The sequence below is a fragment of the Rhinatrema bivittatum genome, chromosome 1, assembly GCF_901001135.1.
Source record: "Rhinatrema bivittatum chromosome 1, aRhiBiv1.1, whole genome shotgun sequence".
NCBI classification, from domain to species: domain Eukaryota; kingdom Metazoa; phylum Chordata; class Amphibia; order Gymnophiona; family Rhinatrematidae; genus Rhinatrema; species Rhinatrema bivittatum.
This window is the reverse complement of record NC_042615.1, coordinates 50,032,731-50,052,229: the sequence shown is the minus strand read 5'-3', so window position 1 is coordinate 50,052,229 and position 19,499 is coordinate 50,032,731. Positions and strand designations below refer to the sequence as shown.

General features: G+C 42.3%; 1 protein-coding gene across 1 annotated transcript in view; it reads right to left on the bottom strand.

Moving 5' to 3' along the window:
• Positions 1–3,683: 3,683 nt before the first annotated feature.
• The window catches only part of TMEM184C (transmembrane protein 184C), a 69,754-nt gene continuing 53,938 nt past the window's right edge, over positions 3,684–19,499 (bottom strand). Inside the window, exons 7-10 of the mRNA XM_029603602.1 lie at positions 13,195–13,307; positions 12,120–12,219; positions 8,464–8,635; positions 3,684–6,060 (exon numbers count right to left, since the gene is read on the bottom strand). Coding sequence (XP_029459462.1) covers positions 5,765–6,060; positions 8,464–8,635; positions 12,120–12,219; positions 13,195–13,307 — 681 coding nt within the window. The 3' untranslated portion in view covers positions 3,684–5,764. The remainder of the gene's footprint in view (positions 6,061–8,463; positions 8,636–12,119; positions 12,220–13,194; positions 13,308–19,499) is intronic.

The following is a 19,499-nucleotide window of genomic DNA, read 5'->3' as shown; positions in this document are numbered from 1 at the left end:
GCTTGGTTATTCATTATACTGAGGGACCACAGGTGGCACACTGGCTTAGCAGGGGGTGCCTTTTCAGTTTGTTCTCTGACTCCACCTGCTGGAAGGGAGGCATAACCCAGCTGTCTGGACTGATCTGTGGTACTACAGGAACGAAAATTATCAGGTAAGAAACTAATTTTCCTGTTCTTGTGGCCTGGTTTGGCCTCTGATGGAAACAGGATGCTGGGCTTGATGGACCCTTGGTCTGCCCAGCATGGCAATTTCTTATGTTCTTATGACCTTCATTTTCAGTTTAAATCGATTTTCATCTGTTAATTCCAGGATTTTTCCAAAGGTGGAAATCAGTTTAAACCTTTTTTCACCCTAATTTTGCGTCTTGCACAGCAACATTTCCAAACCAACCCGAGGCAGAACAGCCTGCTGTATTCGAGTCCCTCCCTCCTCCCCCTAATGCCTCAGTCTGCCTGCTGATGCCAGCAAAGCTGTCCTACAGGAGCAGAGAGGAAGCTTGTAGGCTCAGCTTTGCTGACCTCATCTCCATGCGCTGAGAGAAGCCTTGCATGCTTAGTTCTGACGACCTCTTCTGCATGCTCATGGGACGCCAGTACATAGATGAAAGTTTTCCTGGCCCATGGAGATAAGGTCTTGCAAAACTGAGGCTGCATGGCTCCGCTTGGCTCCTGTAGAGTGTGACTGCCATCAGGAGAAGGGTTGGGTCGTTGGTTTATCTCCAGGAAAGGGCTGGAACAGAAGCATTGGCAGAGCATGGTTTCACTATCACCCACCCAAGCACAGTGAGCAGCAACCCCCCCGACTAAATTTCTGGCAGGATCTCTGGCTCAGCGCAGACTCAGAAGTGCAGTGTAAGGCTGGACTGCAGAGCACAGGAACATGTGCATGCTGCCAAAAATGGAGAGAGGAGGAGCATGGCGTCACCACAGCCGGGTCGATTAAATAAATGTTTGAGGGAGGGAGATTTTGTGAGGGGTGAGAGAGAGAGAGAAAGGGGGATTCTTGGGTGGAGGAGAGTTTTTTTTTTTTGGGGGGGGAAGGAGATTTTTGGAAAGCAGGAAGACAATGTAATAGAGGGAGAGGGGGAGAAAAAGAGAACATGCTGGGGAGAGAGGTAAAGGAATCAGGCTCACCTGAAGAATCATGTGAAGGGAGGTTATTGATGTGGGTTGGGAGGGGATCAGTCAGTCAGTTGGAGGATTCTGTCCACCAAACTAAATTCCGATACTGATGAAACATTTTTTTCCCACTGAATGTCTCCTGTTTTTGTTCTTGTCAAAATAAACTCTGATAAATTCTCAGGACCAATTAAAATGAAGGTCTCTAGATGTCCCTGAGCTGTGTATGCCAATGTGTGAGCAAAGGGACTGACTTCCATAAAATAGCAATAGTGAATCGGGCAAGCGGGCACCATTTGATCACAGAGTTTAGTTTGGGCTTTGCTCACAAGCAACACCCAATAGACAAATCATGGCAGTTGGGTGAATATCTTTGTGTGAAAGTTTTTTGTTTTTTTTTGCTTCTGCCAATAGTTTCAGAATTTTTAGACCTTTTCTGTTTATCACAGAAAATCTTTGTAATGTTTCATGTTTTAGGACTGCACACGGGCAGAAAAGCATTTGAAATTAAGATGATCAAATACTTTGAAAAGGACTGAAAAAGAACATTGGCTTTCTCACCTATCATTAGATATCAGCCCTTTCAACTTCAGTTTTGCTGTCTCATCACATCTGTCGTTCGCCACCTCCCACCTTGCCTTTTACTGAGCCACAATAGTAGATGCAGGGAGCCGAAGGCCTAGATGATTCTGTACTATGGAAGATCTGCAGCATGGAGGTAGGATAGTCATTATCTGCAGGAACCTCTCCTTCCTCCAAATCCACACCACTATCTTCTGGAAAATTCCTAAGACCATCCAGCAAATCAACTGAGAGAGGACACTCCTCCCATCTACTTCGCTGTCTAGTGCTCTTTTTCCCTGAGGAAACTGGAAGGGAAGGTGCAGGGACTATCGGAAGACTAGGAGTAGCTGGAGTGAAAATATTAGAGTCCGTTCCCCAGCACAGATCTTTGTCCTTCACAAAAAAATCCTGCATGCTCCTTAAAACTTATTGGTCAATTAAGGCCCAATGAAAAGAGGATATCTCCAAAGCAGGAGGAATGGCAGCAACGGCCCTAGGGCCCTGCAAGCTCAGTAGTACATTCAAGATGTGACGGGGGCAACTTCACCATTTGCCCCTCACGGCTGCAAAATGGCCACTGGTGTAAGAATTGTTGCCCCTGCCTCTCCCATAGTCTCGGATCACCTTGATGGCAGCAAAATCGCTTGAGAGCACTCACAGAAAACAGCAGCCCTGGCCTGTGTTTTGCACAGAGAACATGTGGTATACAATGCAGTCTTCCTCCTGTGCTCCATGTTCAGCCCCATCTTTAAACAGCTCATGCTGATACAAAGATCACAGCCGCAGCTCCAGGTTTCCACATAAAAATATATCGAGCAAGGCTCCGATCTATCTACTGTTGCCAAGATCCGCTTTCCTCCCCATGCCAACCACTGCCATGGTACATCACCGCTGTGCAGGATCCACCTCCTCATCTCATTTTTTTTTTTTTTTACCTTATTTAAAAGCCAATGAAAAAATTTAAAGGCATAGGACCCTCATATGACAACACAGGGGAGGAGAGAAAGAGGAGACATAGACGAAGGCCAAGAACACCCAAGTCTGCCTGAAAGCCCCCAAGCACTCACCAGCGGGAGGGGCAAAAACAATTGCCGATGGAACTCTCAATTACCTCTTGTGGGTCTCCTGTCTACTTCACTACAAGGTCTCTTGCTTAACTGAGGGAGGGAAAACCTCTCTCTCATTTCAAGAGCAGCGCTCCTGTTCAGCCAGGCCAAGCCCACTGAACGGGATGCTTTTCAACCCTCTGCTGGAGACGGAGAATACTGACAGATGTATATACCTCAACAAGGCTGTTGCGCTCTGTCTCTAGCTCCTGGTTTGTGCATGTAACCCACTGGTCTCACTGGAGGAAGAGGAAGAGAGGATTCTGTTCGTGTGTAGTTTGTGTGTGGGGTCTATAGCAGCCTAGCTTGTTCTGTTTTGAATAAGAAGTGTATTGTCCTTTTAGGGCCTGATGTAATATTTGCAGTGCTGCTTTTTCCTGGGTAAGTTGGTTGCTGATTGAGTCCTGGGAATTAGTGGTGTTTTGGTACAGATTTGGCTTTTGGGATAAACTGTATTCTTGGCAGGCTGTGATATTTGATCTACAAAGCACTATTCAAATTTTTGTACACTAGTTAAGACAATAGAGGCCCTGTATTCAGATGTGAATGTCTCCGATTTGAAGAAGGGAACTATGCAGTTTCAAAAGCTTTTCTATAATATTTTAGGTAATTCTTAAACTGATCCAGTAAAAGGTTTCTGAATGCCACAAATGAAATGTAATTTTCAGTATTAAGTTATGTTCTATATACAATTTATTTTGTTATCTGGACAGAAGTGGTGGAGAGTTAAACAATTTTGTGAAAAGAAACAAGGAGCACTCCACCAAGTGGAACAGCGCTGGTGAGAGCCCCTTGCTTTGAAATTGGCAGCACATTACTGATGGAGTAAGAGTGAACCAGAATGAACCACTTTGGCTCGTGCACAAACATAAGGCTAGCCAGATCAGTTACACTCTGCTCTTTTTTTTTTTTTCCTTAATTCTTTTGGGGAACAGAGATGAGGTGTTGATAATATCAAAATCTCAGGGTAGGGGGTCTTATGTACCTAGTAATGTTTTTTTTAGTACAGAAAAGACGATAAATGTTAATTTAACAGATGTAACAGGAGCCCTGCTCGTCATGGTTGATACACTCAATGGAAAAATTGGCCACCCCACCTATGAGCCCATGCCCTGACTCTGAAGTAACTAGCAACATCCCTGTATTGCAGGATCCCCTTTTTTTTAAATTTGGTATTTATTTTAAATACAATACCATGTAGAACCACCATAGTGAATATTACAAAACATAAGTTAAAAAAAAATAATTAAAAAAAATAAAAACATGCCAAATCTTGAGCAAAATACCACTACTACTAGTGGTGAAAGGGAGGCTAATGGTCAGAGCAGTGGGCTGAGAACCAGGGAAACAGACTTTCCCACCAGTACTCCTTGGAAAGCATTTCACATCACACTCCACTGACCCAGGTACCAACTTATTTTCATATACAGTAGGCATTATCCTGCCCCAAAAGGCTTAGAATTTTACTTGCTTTGAGTTACAGACTGGAAAGGTAAGTAAATCTAAAATCCAAAGCTGGTACATAATTACAAATATTTCAGTAAAAATGCAAAATAAAGGATTAACGAGTTTAAATTAAAATTTATGTATTTACACTGAAGGCAATGAATCAAAGCTTAAGTTGAGTTTCTCACAACTGTACACAGCATACACTTTGAGCTTCCTCTTTACAAAGAATGCAGTATAGTGTATAAGGCAAAGTGTATATACACATGACACTCATACTGTAACAAAACATTTGCACTGGCAAGAAAACATAAAAGAAAAATATTCTCATATCGGGAGAATGCCAGAAAGGAAATTGTGCACGGTTTGTCCACAACAGGGGTTCGCAACCTAGCCAGTCAGGATATCCACACTGAACATGCATGAGAGAGTTTTGCATGCAAATCTATTTCATGCATAGTCACTGTGGATATTCTGAAAACCTGCCTGGCTAGCTATGAACCCCTGGTCTATAATGCTGCACACAAAGATTTGACTTTATTCCCTCTTAAATTGGAGATTTAATGATAGCTCTCACCTGCAAATGAAATCCTACACTTTCATGATCACAGCGGTTGAGAACCTTCATTGGTCAGTGAAAAAACCCAAGTACAATGTTCACGGTTCTAAATCTTAGTGCACTTGGTAACTTGAATATTATGGTAAATTAAGCAGAGTTCCTGCCACTCCTTTTCTGGGCTCTACAGCCTTAGCTCCCCCCCCCTCCATTCTACCAGCAGTGGTCAGCACTCACCTAGTTTTCTAGTCTGAGGGATATGAGTAAATTGTTAACATTTCTCTTCATACGAACATTACAGAATATCGTCTTATCCATATCCATAGCCTGTTATATCTGATCAAAAAGTGGAACATTGGAATTTTTTTACAATGATATTTTGCTTTAGCAGCAGAGTCACCAGAAGCGTATACTGAAATACAGGGCCATATGTTTCTGCTTTACTTTTAGTAAGAAAAACATTTTTTTGTAAATCACTTAGCTTTAGCTTATTTGGTTACTCAAGTTCATTTCTCAAGTCTCTCACCTAGCAGCACTAAGTTGTACCCATCATGCAACCAGAACAGAAAAAGGGGTAATTATTATTACTGATATAAACGGAATAGCTTTTTTTTTTACTAAAGTGAAACATCAGGTGACCGAAAAGCCTTTTCTTAAGCAAAATATGAATTGTGTCACTGTATATACTTAAGAAGAAACTGTTGATCATAAAAACCAGTAATTAGGACCTTGAACTGTGACAATTTCAGACAAGTCGTTTTTGCACCGTTGACACATTTAAGTCAGGTTTAGAGTCTTGCTGTGAAAGATACACTGGGTACAGACGTCACAAAATGATTCTGGTTTCTGACATCTTCCCATGTTATGCTGCGGTGAATACATTTGTTAGTTCAGACATCCATGAGCAACAGTTGTCAATATCGCGGGAAACTTTAAACCGGAGACTACTAAAAGTTAAGTTTCTGATGCACTCAAGAGGGCACGTCCTTGTTGCTTGTATGCGAAAGTTCATCAGAGATGAGCTCTGGATCCGGGAAGTCTTCCTGTGCCGGACTGGGAATACCATCAGGTATAGCTAAATCTGTGATGGTGGACTGCGGTGTTATCGTCTGGCCAAATCCTTGGTAGTGGCCCATGGGAGAAGGTGGCATGGACGAGGCAGTAGAAATTGGATCTTGCGTAGAGGAAGAGAGCAAACTCGTATGCTCATTCTGTTCATGGTTTTCACCAAAGAACATTTTTCTTGGTCGGCCCAGCACAGTCCTTCCTAAAATAAAATTACACCACAAAATGTATGTTAATGGCCGTTTCCTAAAATTAACAAAAGCTTGGGAAAAGGAAAAACTAACCACGAAAAGGAGTCTAAAATGTTTGTGTATGATGGGGGGGGGGGGGGGGGGGGGGGGGGGGGTGGAGGGGGCAAGGTACTTATGAACACCACGAAAACCATGTATTTGGCAGTATGAATACCCAGCTGAATGCCAAGGGGGTAACTTTCAAACAAGTCCATGTGGCTATATACAGGCACGTGGATGGCTGCATGGAGACCTATGACAGAATTTTATAACCCGCGTGCATTCTAAACAATGCATGCAATGCACTGAAAGCGTGGATTTTTCCTACCAATTTTATTTTATTTATTTAAAGCTTTTTTATACCGACGTTCGTTTGCACATCACATCGGTTTACAAGGAACATATAGAAAAATGTTGTGAAAGGATTAGGAAAAGAAATTACCTCTCAACCATTGTAAGTAAAAAAGTTACAATTTCAGGGAGATAAGTTGAAGGAGGTCTGGAAATATAGGGAAAAATAAAGGTCTGGAGAGGTTTAGGGTGCGCAAGGTGAGAACAAGAAGTTAAATGCATTTTTATATAAATAGTGTAAAAACATTAAAAACTATACGTATGCAGATTTTAACACATGCAAACATAATTGAGCTTGGCAGTTTTCTAATTCCTCCACCAGTTCACCCAGTCATCTTGACCCTGCCTCGCTCTTCAGTCACGCAGACCTCCCACCCAGCCAATAGTGCACCATAAACAAAGTCTGACATCACACCAGATATGAAGTGTAAAATTACACAAGTTGCCAAATGTACTTGTAAGTAAGTTTCTTTGAAAATAGCAACTTAGACACATGTAACTGTTGCCCCTGCTCTGGAACTCCCCATTTTTCCCCGCACGTATATGGGAGTGTGAAAGTAAAGTGTGTGTACTTTTGACGTTTATAAAAATACTGATTACATGTATAAATACTATTTACGCATGTGCTCGCTTTCAAAATGTACCTTTAGACGGTGTACTCAGAGAGGTACAACCAGCAAACCAAAAAGGATGATAATACAGGGCATGAACTTTCAGGTTCAATCGCACTGGCCAAAAATCAACTTTGCACTCGCCAGATTTGTGGGGTAGGGATAGGGGGTACATGTTCTGGTACATACGATAGCGCCACAAAATCACCGGCAACAAGATACAACAAAAGAAACAAGAAGGGATCCACCTACCTGCACACAATCTCTAGCAGTCTCGTACGTCCCAGAAAATTTTAACCAATGCCCGTGCTTCCTCTCTCTCCCTAGACTGTTCCTCCCCACTTCCCTTCTACAGCTTTTCACACACTTCAGGTCTTCTCGAACTGCTTTTCCTCTCTCCTCTGCATGGAGGCCCAGCTTTTCCAGCCTGCAGCACCCTGGCTCCTCTTCCCCATCCCATTCTCCTTTTTCTCCCTCTGTCCCTTCACACTTTTGCTCTCTCGCTCTCCCCCCCCCCAAAATGCTGATAGTAGATGTGATACCGGTGACGGTGCTCAAGTGAGAGCGCACTGCAGGGGTCAAGAAGCACTGATACTCCTGCTGCCTGCCCACTCGTGCTGCATCATCATCACTGGTACTCACTCACCAGCTGACTTTACAGTTACCAGTATCTGGCTATTTATTTATTTACTTTTGACCACTTGATATTCTGCTTTTTGCTAGGTTTGGTCTCAAAGCGGATTACAAAAATTAAGATTTAGACAGGGGAGGCTAAATAGCCTAAATATGTATACTCTGCAAGAGAGGAAGCAGAGGGGAGATATGAAGAGACCATCAAATGTCTATATGACCAAAAATAGAGAAAATTTCAGTGCAAAAGAAGAAGTTCTAGGAGTAAGTTCTAAGAGTACATAAGAACATAAAATATACCATACTGGGGTCACATGGTAGGAGCACAAGATGGCACCGGCTGTCCATTGCTCCTACCATGTGACAGGGGCCGACCAATGGCACCGGTAGCCCCTGTGATATAGTAAGGGCAAAGGCTATCGGCGCCATTTTGAATACTGGCAGCCGAAGGCCCGTGTGCAGGAGATCGCTCCAGGACCCCCGCTGGACCACCAGGGACAAAAAAAACAAAACATTGGTTGTAGTTAGTTTTTGTTTTTCTTTAATATTCACTCCATAAGATGCAGAGACATTTTCCCCCCACTTTTGGGGAAAAAAAAGTGAGTCTTATGGAGCGAAAAAGTACGGTAAATCCATAAGTTAGGCATTGCCTACAGACTTCCAGTGGAAAAGGGAACGGGGCAGGCTATAAAGGCTTTATGGTCCATCATAATCTAAGTTTGCATGCAAGAAACATTTTGGCCAATTATTAGCATGGCTAGAGACTCACACTTTGGTACTTACCAACATTGCGCACTTGTTCTGATATATCTGCTCGGACATCAGAAATATCCCACATTGCAAGAAAGGAATCAAAGCAGGACCCCTCTTCAGCTTCCTGGATGTAGGGTTTGTAGGAAAAACTGTAGTGATGAGCAATGGCAGCAAGGAACATTTCAACACAGATAATGAAATCCTACAAACAACAACAGAAGCAGAAAACATTTTTCTTTGATATGAAACTTGAAAAAGGAAGTCTCATTGCACTGCTAATGCTGTAACTGTATAGAAAGTACAAATGCTATGTTTAATTCATGCTGATCCTACCCTCCAAGGCCACTCCCCTTAGTCATTATGCTCCTGTATTTCTGTCTTACAGACAAAAAGCAATAATCTTTGATGACGAAGGCAGCAAGACGCAGCTCTCTAGAACTTGCTTGCATTGCTACCCATTTCCTAATCACCGAGTTTCCCTGAAAGACCTGGCTCAGTCCCCTCCCAGAGCCAGAGAGCACTGCTTCCGAAACATTCCTAGTATAAAGGAGTCGGTTCCTATTTAAAGAGTTCAGCCCAGTTCTCCTGCACAGCACCACACGAGTTTTCAATTGGCTCCCTGTCAGTCCTGGCTATGTCAAATCCTTTCACTGTTGCACTGCATCCACATATGCTTAGTCCTACTATGAGGAAAAAAAAATTGTAACTATGACCAGGACTGGCTTCAGCTGTTCAGGTGAGAGCACCATGTGATACGGTAGGACAGCACAAGGAGTGCTAACATGGTGGTAAATGATGGCAGAAAGAAAACAGATTGCCCATCTATTCTGTCCAGTTTAGAAAAAAAAGTGTTCTAGTGGTCGTTTAACTAAAAGGCTGCTGGGAAGAGACGCCAGTGCTCTCCCGCCCTATTCTTAAAAAATACATTCACCATTCATACAGGAATTGATTCACCTTGGAAGTTTGGGCCTCCATTTGGTGAACAGCAGCCAATTTCTGTTTTTTGCCAAATATCTCCCATCGTAAAAAGGGATAATCAGTTGTTATTTGGAAAGTTTGGGAAGAAGCATGAAGCTTGTTGGGTTGGCCAGGAAAAAAAAAAATATATATATACATATATTTGTAGTGCAAGGAGGAAGAACCAGCTTATCTTCTCCATTACTGGACTTTGCTCTGCTGTTGCCATAAAGGCTTATTCACCCATCTACCCACTTATATGGGGTTTACTCACCCCTTTAGGGCCTCTAACCCTGATGCAATTATGGGCAGATTTAGTAAAATGTGCGGGAGAGCTGGCGCTCTGAGGCAATTCTGTATGCAAATGAGGGCCTGCGGTAAAAAGGAGGCGCTAGGGACACTAGCACGTCCCTAGCGCCTCCTTATTGGCAGAAGCGGCGGCTATCAGCGGGTTTGACAGCTGATGCTTAATTTTACCAGCATCAGTTGTCGAACCCGCCGACATCCATGGGTTTTGGAAAGCCGGCAAAATTGAGCGTCCGTCTTTCAACCCGTGGGCAGATTTTTTTTTAAATTTTTGGGGCTTCCGACTTAATATCGCTATGATATAAAGTCAGAGGGTGTACAGAAAAGCATTTTTTCTGCTTTTCTGTACACTTGCCCGGTGCCGGCTGAAATTAACCCCTGGCTTTGGGCAGGCATTACTTTCTGTATTGCGCGGGACTAATAGGCTCATCAACAAGCATTTGCACGTTGAGGGAGCTATTAGTATCTGGGGGGTTAGACGCGCGTTTTCCACGAGCTATTATTACCCCTTACTGTATAATAGAGCGTGGAAAACGCGCGTCCAAAAAAGAGCTAAGGGTGCGCTTGGCCTGAGCGCACTGTACTGAATCGGCCTGTTAGTCTTGCTCAGAGCAGACGTCTAGACAGCCTCCCCTGTAGTTGCATAGCTATTTTCTGTGGGAGAAAACATGCCATTTTTATGTTCCTTTTCACCCATGAAAACAAATCACAGAAGATGGACTATTCCAGCTTGGTTCTTTTTTCTCAGTTATATTTCACTGGAATTGAATGGGGAAAAAAAAAGTATCAGAAAAGATCTGAAAATGCTCTGTTCTGGAGTCTTTTCTTGCTTCTTTTCATGAGACAGTACCGCAATCACCACTGCACTGCACTACTGGCACTGCACTTGTGCCAGTACTAGTTTGGCAGCACCAGCTATAGAAAGCGGGAGTGGTCACTTGGCACTCATCCTGTGCTCATTTCTGACAATTAGCAGCAGTCTGTAGCAAAAGGGCACGCAGAGGTTAGCCCTTTCCTGCTCACTTAGCATAGTGAAGATGGACATGCATATAAGGTACACTTGAGTGGCTCTATGAGTGCATCTACTCTTTTATGCACATTGCAGGAGAGGCCGAACCCCCTGCGGCACAACAGTTCATGCCGGATCAGGTTTAGAGAGAGACTGCCTGATTAGATTCTGCCTTCCTCACCTCCAGCTCTGTGAGAAGCTGCATGGATAGTGGGCTTCACATACAGGCCACAGAGGTGAAGGCGATGACCGCCCTGCATTACATGTCTATTGGCCTCTTTCAGAGGGTGGCAGGCGAAGTGATAAGACACTGGCTCTAATATGCTCATTACTACCAAAATCACTGCTATTAGGCCTTCTATGCAGTTGCTGCTCAAGCTCTGAATCTCATTTTATACTCCCAGCAGCTATTTTGCCAAGGCCTCCTTTCTGCCGTAAATTAGGTGAATTGATTTCCTGCTACTAGAGCAGGAATATTTTTGGTTTGTAGTTGGACTGTAGGCGATAATCAAATTATACTATAGTCAATCTCTACCTTATAAATGTAACTAGTCGGTTACTAGTTACAGGTGGAACAGCAAGCTCAGATTTTTTTTTAAAGTCTCTATTAAGTTAAAATTACCACTTTTTATGAAAAATAAATCTTTCAAAATGTGACCACTTTAAAAAAAAAAATTTTTTTTTTTTAGAAAGATTACAAATAGTTTGTAACTGAAGTAATGAAGATTTATTTTATAAATATCTACGCTACAAAGAAACACAGAAGATAGTGGAGAGTCAGAAACACCAGGCCCATCTGGTCTGCCTAATTTACCGCTTGGTTCAGTGCCACAGGACCCAGGGAGACCTCTGCCTTTCCATATTTAGTTATCCTGAGAGAAGAGTAAAATTAGTAGCATCAGTGACTTTGAAAAGTAAGAAATGGCAGGGGCAGGAAGGAGCTTCTTTCTTTGTGTATATATATGGGAAAAAGGCTCCCTAGGTACAGGGGAAAAAACCCCACAACCCAAAGTGTTCTTACTAAGCACCTCACCATCTCCTTGTTCTTGGGTGCACCCTACTTGCAGGACTGCAAGTGTTGCATCCATGTGAAACATTCTACCTATTTCACCATCACCAAGTCGCTGCAGGGGAAGATCCCAATCTTCCTTTGCATATGAATACCTCCAATACCATAGAAAAGACCAAAATAAATGGAATATACATATTTTCACTCAAAGGAAGTACTTGCTGGGTCAGATTTTGCATTTGTACGGGTGACAGACTTGTGTATTATAAACTGCCTATTGTCACGTTCCCTGCTGTGGCTGCAGACTCTGTTGCAGCTTCCCTGGTATAATTGCAGTCACCGCCCTGAGATCAGATACAAGCTTGGCACAAATACTAGGATACAACATCATCAGCTTTCGTGTACCTGTAGGCCAGTGGCCACGGCTTCCACACTCTTCCATTCCCAGGTCTTTTCTTCAGAAATAACACCAATTTTTACCAGCAGGGCAATTAACACAGCTTGCCTATAAATGGGTCATACAATGCAACGTCAGACAGTGCTGCACAGGGACCTGTTCAATAGAATGCAATGAACTTTTGCTAAAGCTGAATTAAAAAAAATTAATGATAGCACGACTTTACTTTTACAAGGCCTAAACACTGTAAAATTGACCACTTCACATACACCTTCCTTGGGAAGAAGGTAGCCATTAGGGTTTGGGTACTTGTCTGCAATTATTTTAATACTTGTTTTGTATTGTTCTCATTTACTATTTTATCTCTATTCATATTCTGCTCCTTTATTAAATGAGTTATTTACTAAAACAGATTTTACCATTTCATTTTTTAAATTGTCCAATATGTAGCCTTTAATACAGTAGCTAAAATGGTGTGATTAAATATTCAATTGTGAAACATTATCAGAAAGATTCTAAAAGTCAATGGAAATTTGAGTTTTTAGAGACTGAAAATGAATGAAACAATAGGGGTCCTTCCCTAAAACAAGAGCTCGAATAAAAAAAAAAAATGCTCCAAGAAGTCACTAAGTGCCCATTCTCATGTCTACATTTGTGATCAGAAAGGAGAAATCTTTTGTGAAACACCCCGTATCTGCTCTGATGTGATGGGTCCCAGCCAGGCACAGCTCTAAGATGGCACCTAGTTCACACTGCATGGGAAATCATTATATTAGAACCACAATACTTCAAAATCACACACAAAGATTGCTCGTACAGACAGCAGAAATACCACAACATGATATCCAAGAACCCTGTTGCACAGGGCAACTACAAGGAAGTGCCAAAACCTATGGCTCATCGGTTCATTTCTCTTTCCATTTTTGGATATGTTCACATCAATTTTTCCCCGACAACAAAAGGCTTTCTATAAAACGTCAGCCACAGCAACTATTTTAAAAAGTGGTGCATGGGCTCCTGAAACCAGAAGAATGGTTGCTACCGATGACGCTGCCTTCTCCAAAACCCCAAGAATCTACGTACCAGAAGGACACAAAGACCACCATCTTCACACAAAGGAACTTGCCAACGGGTTGGAGCGGGCGGAGTTCTTCCTTCAGCACTTTGTAGAAAAGCACAAGACAATACATAGCAAACTGAAAAATAAAAAGGTGGACAAAAATCTCTTACCTGGCTTTCCAACATATATTAAAACTTTTTTTTTTTTAAGAAAAAATATAAAAAGATTTAAAATAGTAAAATATTTGATGAATGAGCTTCAAAAAAGGCAGAGTTAGTCTTTTTGGGGGTATAAAATATTTTGTCATCAACTTGCACTCGTGTCTGGTAAACTAATTCGATACCAGAACCAATAATCTCTCTCTCAATGATAACACGATACCTGTTAAAGCAGGACTTTGTAAAACTAAGCCCTCCGTGCTCTGTATAGAAGGTTCCCCCCCCCCCCCCCCCAAAAAAAAAACCACGGATGAATTGTTCAGGAGCTGACTTGAACAGTGCCTAACAATGTCAGTTACAGAAAGTATCACCCAGAGCTACCTGGTCTATTGCAGTTATCGTCTCATTGGATGACACTTTAAAGCAGCTGGGATGTCAAAAATGTATTGCATAAATTAAGGCCTAATCTACTAAGCTTCCCTCCCCCGCCCCAATAAACACAGACTAAGAGAAAAGCTTTAGTGAAGCTGGCCTTACATCAGCATCTAAAATTGAATCACCAAGACCTGACTTTTTCCATTCAAAGGTGTTCATAAGTGCCATGTCGAGTCAAGCCCAACATCCAGCCTCCGACAGTGACCAGTTTGGGTCACCTGGAAGTACTCGGTAGATCCTAATATGATCCGAGTCTGCCTGGCTAATAATTTGGAATGCACCTGTTCTCCAGAAACGTGTCCAAACCTTTTTTTAAATTAAAAACTCAGCTATACACCATTAGCCTTGACCACATTCTCTAGCAACAGCTTCCACAGTTTAATTGTGCATTAATTAAAAAAAACAAAAAAAAAAACCCCTGTATTAAAATTTGTTTTAAATCTTCTTGTTAGTTTCAGTCCTAGTACTCTTGGAAATGGTAAATAACGGTTCCTCATTAACTTATTTGTTGACGTTTTTTTAGTCACCTACTTCTAAAAGGCGGTATCACACTGCATAAATCATTAAATGTATTACATAAAAGAACAAAACAGGAAATATACTGTCCCACCCCATTCATGTTTTTAGAAGCCTCCATCATACCCCCAAGTCTTCTCCAAGCTAAAGAGGCCAAAACTGTTTAGCTTTTATTCATAAAGGAGTCGTTCCATCCTCTTATTTTTGTTACCCTTATCTACACATCTTCTAGTTCTATTATTTATTTATTTGGTGCTTTTCTATACCGGCATTCATGATACAATCATATCATGTCAGTTTACATGGAACGGGGGTACAATAACCTTACATATTAACAAAGCGAAGAGAAGCAGAAGTTACAATAAAACAGGGGTGCTGGAACTGGGGGAAGAGGAAGACAAAGCATAAGTAATTCAATGGTAAGAAGAGCAATTATTTACATTGTGCTGAATGTACAGTAATGATTGCTATGTTGATAAAGTCTTTCTTGAAATGGGGCGACCAGAACGGAACACAATACTCAAGCTGCAGTCACACTATGGATCGATAAATATAAAGAGTATGATCTCTGTATTTATTATTATAATTCAGCCATGCTGTAGGGGTGTCTCCAGCCCTTGCCAGTTTTAAAACTGTGTTTTGTCCTTTGTCCAGCATTTTCTCTCAGAAATAGCAGTTATGACATTAAATAAAGCATTCAATAAACTAAACTTAACACCTAAAGTTTTCAAAGTTTAAACCAATCTTTTCACTGGAGTCTCAATCCCTTTGTATGTGTCTTTTCATTCGTATCATGTCTTTTTTGGCTAATATTTTACGGACCATCATAATACTCCACGGTATACGGGCATTGCTGCTCCAACTTTAACTGCTATGGGTCATCTTTAATCATTGGTCCAAACACAGTCCATGCATTTAAATTTTTCACTGTCCATGCATTTAAATTTTGGGTTTTTTTGCCTTTCCTTTTACACTAAAAACGCTTTCTTTTAATTATTTATGAAAGCAAAGTATAAGGTACTTTCCTTAGATGAATATTTCGGTGCTTAAGTTCAAACAATTAGTTCATGAATGGACATGATCACATTTCGCATTCCGCTTCTTCGGGAACGTCTCTGGTATCAATGATATCACTTATTTTCAGGGATTATTCTCCTTTACTCATGATTTTTCTAAAAATAAAAAAATTGTCACAACCACACATTACTGGGACTTCACTTTTTAGCTTTCTTGGTCCGTAAAATATTAGCCAAAAAAAAGACACAAGATACAAAAGAAAAGACACATACAAAGGGATTGAGACTCCAGTGAAAAGATTGGTTTAAACTTTGAAAACTTAAAAGTGTTAATGTTTAGTTTATTGAATGACATTTTGTCTCGTTAACCAAGAGAGGAACACATTTTAATAATTTAAAAAAGCATGACAGAAAATGGTAAAGGTGAAATTGCTTTTTATCTGATAATTTCCTATCCTTGAATACAGTCAGACTAGTCCACACGAACGGGATACGCACACCAACCAGCAAGATGAAGACAGATCAACAGGCTCACTGATGTAAAGCAGAATTAAGAACATAACATCATGCCATACTGGGTCAGACCAAGGGTCCATCAAGCCCAGCATCCTGTTTCCAACAGTGGCCAATCCAGGCCATAAGAACCTGGCAAGTACCCAAAAACTAAGTCTATTTCATGTTACTGTTGCTAGTAATAGCAGTGGCTAATTTCTAAGTCAACTTAATTAATAGCAGGTAATGGACTTCTCCTCCAAGAACTTATCCAATCCTTTTTTAAACACAGCTATACTAACTGCACTAACCACATCCTCTGGCAACAAATTCCAGAGTTTAATTGTGCATTGAGTGAAAAAGAACTTTCTCCGATTAGTTTTAAATATGCCACATGCTAACTTCATGGAGTGCCCCCTAGTCTTTCTATTATCAGAAAGCGTAAATAACCAATTTACATCTACCCGTTCTAGACCTCTCATGATTTTAAACACCTCTATCATATCCCCCCTCAGCCGTCTCTTCTCCAAGCTGAAAAGTCCTAACCTCTTTAGCCTTTCCTCATAGGGGAGCTGTTCCATGCCCCTTATTTTGATAGCCCTTCTGTGTACCTTCTCCATCGCAATTATATCTTTTTTGAGATACTGCGACCAGAATTGTACACAGTATTCAAGGTGCGGTCTCACCTTGGAGCGATACAGAGGCATTATGACATTTTCCTTTCTAATAATTCCCAACATTCTGTTTGCTTTTTTGACTGCTGCAGCACACTAAACCGACGATTTCAATGTGTTATCCACTATGACGCCTAGATCTCTTTCTTGGGTAGTAGCACCTAATATGGAACCTAACTGTGTAACTATGGCATGGGTTATTTTTCCCTATATGCATCACCTTGCACTTATCCACTTTAAATATCATCTGCCATTTTGATGCCCAATTTTCCAGTCTCACAGGTCTTCCTGCAATTTATCACAATCTGCTTGTGATTTAACTACTCTGAATAATTTTGTATCATCTGCAAATCTGATTACCTCACTCGTCGTATTTCTTTCCAGATCATTTATAAATATATTGAAAAGTAAGGGTCCCAATACAGATCCCTCTCCTTTCTACTGACAAAATTGTCCATTTAATCCTACTCTCTGTTTCCTGTCTTTCAGTCAGTTTGTAATCCACGAAAGGACATTGCCACCTATCCCATGACTTTTTACTTTTCCTAGAAGCCTTACCAAGTACACTACATCTACCGGTTCACCTTTATCCACATGTTTATTTACTCCTTCAAAAAAGTGAAGCAGATTTGTGAGGCAAGACTTGCCTTGGGTAAAGCCATGCTGACTTTGTTCCATTAAACCATGTCTTTCTATATGTTCTGTGATTTTGATGTTTCCACTATTTTTCCTGGCACTGATGTCAGGCTAATCAGTCTATAGTTTCCTGGATCGCCCCTGGAGCCCTTTTAAAATATTGGGGTTACATTAGCTATCCTCCAGTCTTCAGGGACAATGGATGATTTTAATGATAGGTTACAAATTTTTACTAATAGATCTGAAATTTCATTTTTTAGTTCCTTCAGAACTCTGGGGTCTATACCATCCGGTCCAGGTGATTTACTACTCTTCAGTTTGTCAATCAGGTCTACCACATCTTCTAGGTTCACCGTGATTTGACTCAGTCCATCTGAATCATTCCTCTTGAAAACCTTCTCTAGTACGGGTACCACCCTAACATCCTCTTCAGTAAACACCGAAGCAAAGAAATCATTTAATCTTTCTGCGATTGCCTTATCTTCTCTAAGTGCCCCTTTAACCCCCTCGATCATCTAACGGTCCAACTGACTCCCTCACAGGCTGCTTCGGATATATTTTTAAAAGTTTTTACTTTGAGTTTTTGCCTCTACAGCCAACTTCTCTTCAAATTCTCTCTTAGCCTGTCTTATCAATGTTTTACATTTAACTTGCCAACGTTTATGCATTATCCTATTTTCTTCTGTTGGATCCTTCTTCCAATTTTTGAATGGAGATCTTTTGGCTTACCTGTAACCAGGGCCGGCGGAAGCACTAGGCGATCGCCTAGGGCGCTGAGCATTAGGGGGCGCCGAGCCGCTGATGGCCAATGGCTGCCGGTGGACGTCATCCCAATAGCGGCTGAGCGGTGAACTACTGCTATGCTGTGTGCCGAATACACACAGCAAGAAGATCGGCTGGGCCGTGGTGGAGCTCAAGTCACCACGGCCGGAAGAAAACAATCGCGTCTAAACATGCTGGTGCTCCAGCTCCTTCCTGCCCGCGCGGCCCCGGAAGAAAAATGTTGCCGGAGCCGCGCAGGCAGGAAGGAGGAGGTGCATCAGCCAATGCAGGAGCTTCTCCTCCTTCCTGCCCGCGCGGCCCCGGAAGAAAAATGTTGCCGGAGCCGCGCGGGCAGGAAGGAGGAGGATCATCAGCCAATGCATGAGCTTCTCCTCCTTCCTGCCCGCGCGGCCCTGGAAGAAAAATGTTGCCGGAGCCGCGCGGGCAGGAAAGAGGAGGAGCATCAGCCGCGTACAGAAGAGGAGCAGCGCGGCTCGAGAAGTCCGGGGCCGCTGCAGAGCCCATCCTGCAGCGGCCGTGAAGAGGAGGCCCAGAGGTGAGAGAGAGACTGAGGGTTTGTACAGTGTGTATGTGTGCGTGTATGAGATGAGTTGAGAGACTGTGTGTGGGAGTGAGGACCTGAATGTTTGCAGAGACAGCATGTGAGAGCCTCTGTGTGTGTGTGAGAGAGACAGCATGTGACAGTGAGAGCCTGTGCTTGAGCAAGACAGCATGTGGGAGTGAAAGAGAGCCTGTGTGCCAGAGTCAGACAGCATGTGCCAGTGAGAGACTGTGTGTATGAATGATTGTATGAGAGAGCATGTGACAATGAGAGCCTGTGCTTGAGCAAGACAGCATGTGGGAGTGAGAGAGAGCCTGTGTGCCAGAGTCAGACAGCATGTGCAAGAGAGAGACGGTGTATACATGATTGTATGAGAGAGAGCATGTGAGAGTGAGTGCCTGTGTATGTGTGTGTGTGAGAGAGAGAGAAAGCATGTGAGAATGAGAACCTGACTGTGTGTTTGAGGGAAGAAGACAGATGGAGAGAAAAGAAATATGTTATAAAAGGAATTGGCAAAAAAATAAGAAAGGGAAGGTGGAAAAAAAAAAGCCTGTGACCAACTGATTAGAAAACTAAGATCAGACAGCAAATGTAAAAAAAAATAAATTATTTTTTACTGATTGGAACATGTAATCTTTGGGAATGTGCAAGAGTAGCACTTTCTCTATGCGGATCTCACAATGTACCATGAGGCCTGCACAGAGGAGGCAGCAGAATGGGCTTCAGTGCCAATAGTAGCAATCAGCACCTCCGCAATAGCCATACAGCGGCAGTGACAGTGGCAGCAGAGGAATGAGAGAGGCTCTGAGGTTGCTGGCAAAAGAAAGAGAGGGGGGTCTCTGCCTTTAGTGTGTGCATGTGTATGAATGGGAGTTTGCCTGGCGGTGTATGTGTGTGAATGCATGGGTGCCTGCCTGAGGGTGTGTCTGTGTATGAGAATGAATGGGTGTCTTCCTGGGGTTTGTATGTGTGAGAATAGATGCCTGCCTGTTTGTGCTGTATGTGTGTGTGTGTGTGAGAATAAATTGGTGCCTGCCTGGGGGTCTGGGTGTGAGAATGAATGTGTGCATGCCTGGG